Consider the following 10,440-nt stretch of genomic DNA (forward strand, 5'->3'; position numbering starts at 1 on the left):
CCTAATAAACTCCCCAGATTGAGGGGATATATGGAATATTTGCTCAGAGTGCTGCCCTAGTGTCTCAGGTCTTTCATGTTCTCCAGTATATTTTTCTTCATTTCTCTGTCTTGCTTCCCTGCATCCTCTCTTTTTCTGAAAATTCTCCTTCCTTGCATTTTTAGACTTAGTGGGCAGCTTTGTTCTGCTTCCTTATTTCATGTTTCCTCTTCTTGCTGTCCTAGAGTAGGTCATTGTCCTCACTGCCATCCTTCACACGTTCTTTTCTCTCTTGTGACTCTTCTTGCTGGGAAAAGTATTAGGGCTAAAGCTGGTAGTGCTTATGGCTTGTGATCCAAATATGGCTTTTGGTGTTTGAATTCAGCCCCTCCACACAAGTAATGCTTCAAATCAATAAACCAGGTCTAGAACTGAACGAGAGCATCATCCATCTAATAGCTGGAGTCTGAACTTTGCTGTAATGCCAGCCAGGTTACCGGTATGAAAACAAAACTCTGTGTGATGAATAGTTTATAAACACGCTCTGAAGTGTTGATAGGCAGTACGTTATATCTGAAAACCAGAGACTTGAAAAATCGGCTGATTATATTCAAAGCATATATCTGTATGTATATGCATACCTAAATGTAACACTCATAGAATCTCTTTTTCTTAAAGAGATTATTAAGATACCTCCTAAATGGAAGTGAATAAATAAACGGAATTGCTATTGTGATCTGTTCTGTAGAAGCTTTTATGTGGCTGAATTTTGAAGCGTGTGGGAAGGTAACGTAGATGTCTCAGTGCCTTGCACGTTACATTAATTTGTGCTTGGAATTGACTGCAGGTGGCTTGTCTGTGTAAAATGGGTTAGTATATAGAGCTTTAAAATGTAGAAGTTGTAAAGTTCAAATTCATATTTTTATTAGTGTCAACACAGGAGTGATATACTTCATTTAAAAAAAAAAAAAAAAAAAGAAACCTACATCTGAATTCATAGACACGCTTGAAATCAGTTACTAGTCTCTGGGTAGTCAGTTGTTATCAGTGTGATTAAGTCAGTTGTACTTCTTAGAATTATTCGTAATCTTAATCAGGATTTTCTGCACCTGTGTAGATGTCGGAGGTTTTTTATATATGATGATATGATGGTTGTCTTTAGGGTTAGATGTTTGAAAACAACTTAGTCTTACTCATCAGTGCCGTTCTGATTTCAAGCCTTCTTTCAGTGACTTAAAGTCTTCCTTAAGATACGTTGTCTACACAGATTACAGGTGGGAGTCTTTGTATGTCTCGTGGATGAGTTTAACCTCTTCAAAGGTGCTTATCAGTTGAGGCTACAGCTGCAGATTTAGGTTTTCCTTTTGTCGGAAACCCTATAAAGACCACGATGTATCTAACATCTGTATTAGAATTTCTCTGATAATGTTGCAGATAACATTTCTGTAGGGTGTCCCCAGTCCCTTGTTCTTAGCTATCTTTAAAGCTGGGAGTTTGTGGTTGTGGATTATTTTAGCATTAGTTTCCGGTTCTCTGCATTTTAGTATCTGGTTGTTTTTTTTATTGTTTTTTTTAAGTGGCAGTAGGTCTTGTTGCCAGAAACACTGATTAAAGCACTTCTATTTTAAAAAAGCCTTTCATCCCTTCCCTGCTGCCGTGAGCTGTGGTCAAACCAAATAGCTTACCTTTAAGATGAGGTCCATCTTGAGATTCTGTAGTGGTTAGCAGAGGTGGTCATGTTGCTGTGTGCCATCACATGAAATGTTCTGTCCCGTTCCATATGAAAGATGTTTATAGAAATGTTGAGCTCTTTCCACCTGGAACAACTCCAACAAAATGCTGCTGATGTGGAAAAACAGCTGTGGAAAACCTTGTTTTTTCAAATCTGTCAGATGTGGTCAGCACAGGCGAGAATTCAAGATGGTATCTCAAGCTGCTCTGCTATTCAGAGGCCTTTTCATTAAAAGTGTGCTGTGACACAACCGTTCTTCTCTGGCTACAGGAAGCACTGGTTTTTGTCCTGAAGATCGGAGAGATTTCCTCAAGGAGCCAGGAGGCGTTCTGTGTTCACTTTGAAGTGAGCACCTGAAGAAACAAGCTGTTCTGATACTGGCTTTCAAAGTGCTCAGCGTAAAAAAATGTATAGAAGATGGAGTGGTTGGATAGAGATTTCATGTGTCAGCTGAGGAAGGGATGTCTTAAATCTCTTACAAGTTACTTGGAGACAGCTTGTGTGCTGAAGGGATAGACCGTGGCAGCAGGATCAGGTAGCCAAGAAAAGTAGCATCACTTTTGAAGAGGGTGGTTCTGGTTCCTTTTCATCTACTGAAGAGTTAGGAAAAGACATCTTTTGCCCTCTTGCAAAAAGACCAGATTTCAGGATCTTCAGACATATTACACAACACCACTGAAAAGCAGGCAGGAGTCTAAATGCACAGTTCGTTCTTGTGGAGGATTAACTGTTGTTCAGTGGGGAAACTGTTCACTCTGAATGAAATGGAACGTTTCCTGCAGTAAAGGAGCCAGTATTGCTGACAGTTTAACTACTAGTCCAGGTTATAATCTTCAGAGATGGCACTTGTGTGTCTTAATAGTTTGAAGGATATAGGAGGCATAAGTGTTCATCTGAACTATGCATGAGCCAGACATTGTCTTCCTTACTGGATTAATTGATCTAGTTCTGCCAGGCAAATGGCAGTCTTGGAACTGCATTGAATTCTAGAGACTGCTTTTTTTCTGCAGACTTGCTATTAAACGCTACATTCGTTTTTGGATGTTGGCATCTAGTAAATAAAAGTCTGAGACAGTTAAACTGTATGGCACGTATGGTCCCGTTGCAGCCTTGGGTTTAGTAGGTGGCTGGTGTCTCCAGTCTGCTAGTGAAAGGTTTGAGCACCAGCTCCCAGGCTCTGCAGCAAGGTGAAGCACCCGTGTTGTGTTCTGTTCTTCACTGCCTTCCTTGCAGAGAAGTTAGAGCTCTTTGAGAAGGTCTGCAAGTCATAAAGAGGCTAACACTTAACTACAGTCTGCTTAGCAAGCAGACTAAATCTGTAACTCTTGCTTTGAGAAGTCTGTGTTTTGACAGAAGCCTTACTGAGAGTTCTTAGTTATCTTTGGTATTAATAGATAGTATTTTATATGCAAACCTGCAGACATCTAGGCTATTATTAAAGAATCCAGAATAGCTTACCTTGCCTTTTCTTTCTTGTAAACTAGAGATGTAGATAACGTGTTACAAGCTGTGCTTTGACATTCGGTAACTTTTTATGTGGGAATTCCATAGAAATAGCATTTTTCCTAGTAAACTTGGTTCCTTTTTTTCACGTTTCAATGTGCTTCTGAAAAACAAGTTCGCACATGTACACTAAAGGGTCTAGAAGGATGGTGAACTATGGTTCCATTTCTCAAATATGTTCTTAGAATTTCTGTCTCTACTTGTGTTGCTGGTTGGTGGATCTCTGCTAGTTTTTGGTGCTTAAGTGTTCTCACCAGGTGTAGCTGACGCCCTTACCATGCTCTGCCCACCTCCAGCAAAGGCATTCCATTTCCAGAAGAAAGCAGAAGGAAGCTTCTCAATCTCTTTGGCAGTTCCTCACTCCAGAGTAGGACCTGTCTTTCCTTTTTATTGCTTTCATGCCATCACTGGCTGTTCAGGTCTTTTTATTTAACCCTTCTATTTGTAATAGTCTCAACACTGCTGCTTGCTTTACCATTTTCACTTTTCGAAATACCTGTTTTCAAAGGGGATTATAAACCTGGTCATGAAAAAATTGATGTTTGTATTGGCTACTTTCAGTTACCATTGGAACTTAAGTCTGAGCCCCTCCATGGCTGAGATGTTGAGATCTTAGGTGAAGAACAGTAGCCTCAAAACTACATGGACTCTGGGAATAACAGGAGGTTTTTGGCCACCCTCAGCTTAGTGCAGGGAGGAAATTTTGAAAAGAAAATCTTCTGGGAAATTATGTGACTGAGGGGTGGGGAATAACCAGTATTTATGAAAAAATTTGCAAATTTCTTGAGACTTTGTTGATGTAATTCCTTTTTCAGAAACTTTGTAGTTACACTAGTTTTTCCTGTTCAGCTTCAAGTCAGTTGTTGTAAGGCTTTGCCCTGAATTGTTGGGTCTTTGGGGTTTTGTAAATTGTTAGACTTGGTCTGCATTCCATGCAAGTGTGGTCAGGTATTATCTGCAGAGTAAATTGCATGTACCTCGAGTAGTCATGATGTTTCTTAGAAAACTTATATTGAGGATGATGGGCAGGCAAATATATATAGCAAGCATTTCCAAGTTTTATTCAATGGCTATTAAAAATCCTCCTTGATAATCATTTCTGATTGTTTTTCCACTATCATGTAGGGAATACGTATGTAGATCTAATATCTAGTTGATAATGTCTAGCTTTAGAGTTCTGATAGGAATTTCACACTGAATTCTGTTGTGCTGAAATATAAGGCTGTTGTAATAATAATCAGGGGCCTAATAATCATGTTCTCGGTGTCTGATAATGCCATGTTTAAGTAAAATCAATCTTGAACTTCTTTTCAGAAAGTGAAACATCTTTGGGCCTGGTGCATCAAATACTAAATCACACTGATGGCTCTAAGTCTCTCCAATCTTCTGAATTCACTGGTGAGAACCTGCTATACAGTAGAAAATCTTTAACCAGGCAGTATAAGCCAGATAACATCTCATAATACAGAGATTGAAAATGTGATGTTCTGGATTACTTAATATTGTGAATGATGTTTGCTTTGCATGCACTTTGGCATTAGTAACCACTAATTGTTCTCTTGTACAGCAGGGGTATGATGCTTTCATGTATTTCTCTTACGAAAATACCGTAACACAATATATAATCTCCCTCCCACAAAGTTAGCAGTTCTGTAATTGTGGACTTTATCAATTGCAAGCTTTGGTTATGTGATCTATCTTCTGTTACTTGATCAAGACTGCTTTGTTAATGGCCGTTACCTCAGCCTGAAGGATTGGGAAATCTAGCGCTGATTGGAATTTCAGAGTTCTTTTAACCCTATATAAGCTTAATGTCTTAATGCTTCAGTTTTCCTACTGAAATAGCACTTCTCCTTGTGAGAGTGGATACTTAAGATTATGAAGCAGTTGCTTTTGTTTTTTAATGACTCTGAATATGTAATTCTTCAGGTGTTTGACAGGACTGAAGAATGCGCTGAAAGGTTTAATCAGGCCGTTTGAGTTTCTTGGTATTATAATTATTTTTAATTTTATTTTAATATAAATTAACCTGGATAGGTTATTGTGTTTACTCCGCAAAGATGGCTCGCTTTCCCTGGTAATTCTAGGGAGCATCTTCGATTCAGGTTTAAAAAAAAAAAAAAAAAAAAAAGAGAGAGAGAGATGGTTGTAGAGGATCCAGGAGTTTACACGTGCATTTTCTGCTTCCCAGGATATATTTTCTAGTTTTTAGGGAACAGGTTCTTGCAGTCTATATTTCTGTGTGTATTTTCCTACTTTAGGGAAATAGAGGAGCAACTAGTACATCACCTCACAGTAAGACTTGGCAGTGGTAGTCAAGAGGAGGAGGCTGTGGCTATTTACCATACCCTGAACAATTCTTTGAGATTTGCTGTCCATAGGGATCCCGCAGCTGGCCTGTCTTCTAACTGGTTTCAGCCACTTCAGGGAAAGATTTGCATTTTTAGAGAAAACTAAATGCAGGCTGCAGTGTTTTAAGGCTAATACACATTCAGTGCTGTGGTAAAAATAGTTAGCAGTGTAAAAATAGTTGTATGTTGCAGTGTCAAACTGCTGAGAATTATGGATCTGACAAAACTGCTGACAGCATCACTGTGAACCTGTACTTCAGAAAACACCACCCTTTGAGTATCAGCATCCCACAGAATATAGTAGATAAGTCAAACAAATATGCAATTGAAAGATATTATTCAATAACTTAATTTGAGCAAAAAAATGATGTCATTATCCAAAAGATTACAAATATCTCAGTCACTTAAATGATTATAGGAAAACATTCAATGAGTCAATTGTGTAGTTTGAAAATCTAAGTTATTGCAGAGGACTTGTTGCTGTCTCTAAGGAGATACTAAAAAAAAAATAATAATTTGTAAGCATTCATTTATCCTGTCAATCAGTCACAGTTAACCTAAGGGATTTCCTTGTATTCATAGCTGCAAACTCCCAAAGCTTATTTCTGCTACTTTCTTTTCTTTTTGCAGTTTTTAAGTCAGAATACTTTTTTCTTTTTTTTTTTTTTCCTGCAGAAGCGTAGCATTAATACAGTTGCAGAACAAGTGCATGTATTGTCCCAAGCAGTTAAACGAAGAGAATAGCAGCAAAACGTGATGTAGTGACTTAAAATCCTGGAGGCTGTCTAAACTGCAATGTCATAACTTGATTCAGAATTCTACTAGTAACAGTTCAGAATTATATTCACTTTTCATTATGTCAGTTGAGAACGGTATGCTGCAAAATAACTGAGAAACATTCGTATGGCCTCATCTCACAGTAAAACTTGAGCTTCACATCTTCTGGTAACTATCATGAGCTATCGTGAGATGTGGATCACTCTAGGTAGAGTTGTAACTTAAAGGTTTGTAACATTTAAGATTAGGAAAGTCGGAAAATTGATTCCATTGTATAGGTGGCTAAAAGGGTCTTGGAAAATGTTGAGAAGGTTCTGGAGAAGGTGCAGTTGTTAGCTCTGAAAGACAGTTGAGATTTTCTGAAATTGTCTTATTTGTAGTAGCGGTTGAAACTTGGTTGGATTCTGTGTAGCGAGTGAAATTGTATGCTTTGTTACTGTTAAATTCAGTAAATTCTGCAGTATTGGGTAGGCATTACTATATGATGGAAACATGATAAATCTAAATGCTGTGTCCTTAGCATGCTGTTGGACAAGTCTATAAATGCTGTGTTCCCATCTAGAGCTGCTGAAGCAATAATCTGTTTAACAAATAGCGTGTGTCATCTTTAACCATCAAATGTTTTTATACCTTTTTTATTTTTTTAACTTGAAGCTCTTAATTTCAGAAATCGCTGTTGTTCAGTTGTCTGTTGCTCTGCTAATTTTTTTTTTTTAAGACATGAAGGTCTCCAGTAATACCACAAATATGTAACCGCTTAGCAATACCACTTCTCAGTTACCAAAAGCTCAGGAGGCCTAAGGGTACAACTAAGGTCTGGGCTTTCTTCTTGCCTGCTATGAATGGGCTAAAGTTGCATCAGGGAGGTTTAGGTTGGATATTAGGAAGAACTTCTTTACTGAAAGGGTTGTCAGGCATTGGAATGGGCTGCCCGGGGAAGTGGTTCAGTCACCATCCCTGGAGGTCTTTAAAAGACATTTAGATGTAGAGCTCAGTGGTATGGTTTAGTGGAGGACTGGTTAGTGTTAGGTCAGAGGTTGGACTCGGTGGTCTTGGAGGTCTCTTCCAACCTAGATGATTCTGTGATTCATTTGCTCCGTTTTTTCCAAAATAAAGCAGTATTTTGGATTTGGTAAAGCCAGGGATAACTGTTTACTACAACTCTACACTAAAAGCCTAAAATATACTTAAAGCTTGAAAATTGAAACTGGCTATTCAAAAATTTAACTTGCCTATCATGCTCTGGTACATCTGAGTACACCAGTGGACATTTTTAATCTTAAGTATATTTGCAAAGTACGGTACAGTAAAATACCTTACTGGTATGTGGAACCTTCAGAAACAGCGCTATGTTGGTTAAACCATGCAGATTCTGAAGCTCAGGGTTGTTTTTTAAAGCATTAAGTTGAAAGTCGCTACTAACTGATAAATAAAGTGTCTATCGATACCAGAACAGTATTTCAATTCTTCTGCTTCCACTACTGCTACTAGTTTCCTCAGCTATCCCCATGCTAATCTTTGTCTGCTAAAGCTTTCTTGCTTAGCTGTCTGTGTTTGGTGATAGTTTAAAAATAAATAAATGTGATAATGGGCTTTTTGTTTACATAAAGTAGAATTAAAATATGAACAGTGAACTCCGTATTTGGTTTATGAATTCTAGGGTGGTTTTTAGTAAGCACTTTGTGTGGTATTACTTCTAAGCTGTTCTCTTAGAAATGACTTTGAAACATTGAAGAAATGAAGCCAGTTGAAGTAAGATTTAGCTCTAAGACTAGCATGGCAATATAAACATCCTGCATTACTACTTGCTGAAGACTGTTAATATAAAATAAAATAGTAACCTGAATGTAGCTGCTGAATAAGAATTTATGACCTCAAGAGCTCAGATATCAAAAATACCAGTAAAAATTCAGTGCTGTTTCCAGTACGTATTAAGAGGATTTTGGACAATGTTTAAAAAAAAATAAATTTAAAAAAATCATAAATACACTAGAAAAATACATGTTCAGCAGTGTTCACTCTGTCTTCAAGTAATCTTTCAAATTCTTACTTTGTTTATCCTTTTTTATTAACCTGTTATTCAGGATTATACATACGCTACAATCCTCAGAATCCTTTTATATCAAGAAGTAGGAGATTGTTTATATCAAAATTAAAACTAGATATCAAAATTAAAACTAGTTTTCTAAAGGCAAGCAGGCCTGAAAAATAAGATTAACCAAACAGTAATTACAATTTGTGAACGAGGTTTAAGTGCAGTGATGATTTGTTGCCAAACAATAGTGAACTTTCCTGAAAGTACAACTTTCTTTGCATTCTAGGAGTATGAATGCTATTTACAACACTTAAGATTGCAGAGATGCTCCTAAATAAGATACATATTTAAGATTTTCCTTCAGTTTTATCATAGGCTGAACTTGTAAAGAAAGTCAAATTCCAGTTTTTGATTTAGTTTGAAATTTAAAGCAGACTTTTATTTAGGAAACGTAAATTAAAAAAAAAAAAAAAAAGATCACTGTACTAAGCTAATCAATGTACTAATGACACGTTTTCCATTGGGCATCCCATGTCAGTCTGTACACACAATATTTGATCACTTTTTTTTCTTGCAGGGTAGCTGGATAAAATTGTAGTTGATTTGTCGTGCTCTAACTTCTGTCACCTTTTCAAATATTTTAGAGAAGGATGTAGATGTAGTAGTTCAGTTGTAAGCCTGTCCAATTCAGAGTTTTCAACTAAAGTTAAAACATAAATTATCATTGTAGGTACTTGCTACCTTCAAAATGTCATCTGTGAGGGCTGAAAACAATGGTTTCACAGGCAGTTCCCAATGTTTGCATATAAACCTGCTTTATCATTAATGCAGATAGTTTAGCTTCACAAAAAAAAAAAGTGGAAACTGATGCCATTTCTACCTACATTTTTTAATTAGATATTACAGAGTTTTGGGTGGTTTTGACTGTATTTTTGGTTCCTTCTTCCCCCTCCCTTTTTTGGTACCAGCCTAAATGCAGCAGAACAATTGAAATCTTTAAGCTGTTTTTTTATATGTATAAAGAGAAGACTTAAATCAAGCAAATCTTGAGAAGGATGACAGCCTTCTTGCTATAAAGGTGCATTAAGGCTCTTTAGAGAACTGCTGTGGTGTATTTTTTATTTATTTAGGACGATAAAATAGATGTGTTTATATACACAACACCTACATATTTTGATATAGTATTTTCTCGTTTTATATTTTGTTCAGCATTTACAGCCGAACAATACCAGCAACATCAACAGCAACTGGCACTAATGCAGAAACAGCAGCTTGCACAAATTCATCAACAGCAAGCAAATAGTAATTCCTCTGCCAACACATCACAGGTGAGGGATTTGTCTGTGCTATGATTTATCCCTCATTGTTTCCCACCAGGGTTCATCTCTAATTGTCAACTGTTGCCATAGAACCTTGAAACTAACCAACAGGAAAGTGGCTTTCGCCTGAATCTACATCATAGCCATTCTGTAAAGTGTTTAGAAGGGACACTGCAGGTGAGTGTGGCAGGCATTGCCTCTGCTCCCTCTTAACCACAAAAAAAAAAGGGTCAGTCAATTAATTAAATATTCAGAGCCTTAGGAATATGAATTGCAAAGATCTCCAGCCATGTCATTATCCTCTTGATATGGGGGATTTTTAAATATGTCCTAAATATGTCCTTCATACAGCTGTGGAAGTGTCTAATACTCATAAATACATGGTGTTTACACTGGTGATGGACACATTTAAAAAGGTTCAGAAGTTGTTAGCAATCTGAACATCTGAGTCACCGAACTGGGTTTGGAATGTCATAAAAACGTGTTGACCTGTGAAACAATGTTGTTCCATAGAATTTTGGAAATAAGTGTATTTTAAATAGCTGTGGGGATTTTCTTCTCTGTTATTATTAACATAAAGCTAAAAGTGCATGGAAAACATCACAGTTCAGTTTTTACATAGCTGTACCAAATGCTGACAGTTTGGTCTGAGAAAATGTCTGGGACATTTCTGATTTACCTGGATAGATTTTTTGTTCTACTAGTTTGTGCGTAGCTTTAAAATGGGTGGCATACTGACTTGTG

The 10,440-nt window shown here is 37.1% G+C and overlaps 1 protein-coding gene across 6 annotated transcripts in view; it reads left to right on the forward strand.

The window, feature by feature from the left end:
- EPC1 (enhancer of polycomb homolog 1) overlaps window positions 1–10,440 on the forward strand; it is a 68,587-nt gene that overhangs the window by 55,148 nt on the left and 2,999 nt on the right. For 3 of the 6 annotated variants that reach the window (XM_032181416.1, XM_032181410.1, XM_032181415.1), the window contains 3 exons: window positions 4,529–4,612; window positions 9,587–9,705; window positions 9,787–9,873. In XM_032181416.1, the coding sequence (XP_032037307.1) occupies window positions 4,529–4,612; window positions 9,587–9,705; window positions 9,787–9,873 (290 nt within the window). The remainder of the gene's footprint in view (window positions 1–4,528; window positions 4,613–9,586; window positions 9,706–9,786; window positions 9,874–10,440) is intronic. The other 3 variants (XM_032181413.1, XM_032181412.1, XM_032181414.1) reach the window with 3 other exon arrangements.

This window comes from Aythya fuligula, chromosome 2 (genome assembly GCF_009819795.1).
Source record: "Aythya fuligula isolate bAytFul2 chromosome 2, bAytFul2.pri, whole genome shotgun sequence".
In the NCBI taxonomy this organism is placed as follows: Eukaryota; Metazoa; Chordata; class Aves; order Anseriformes; family Anatidae; genus Aythya; species Aythya fuligula.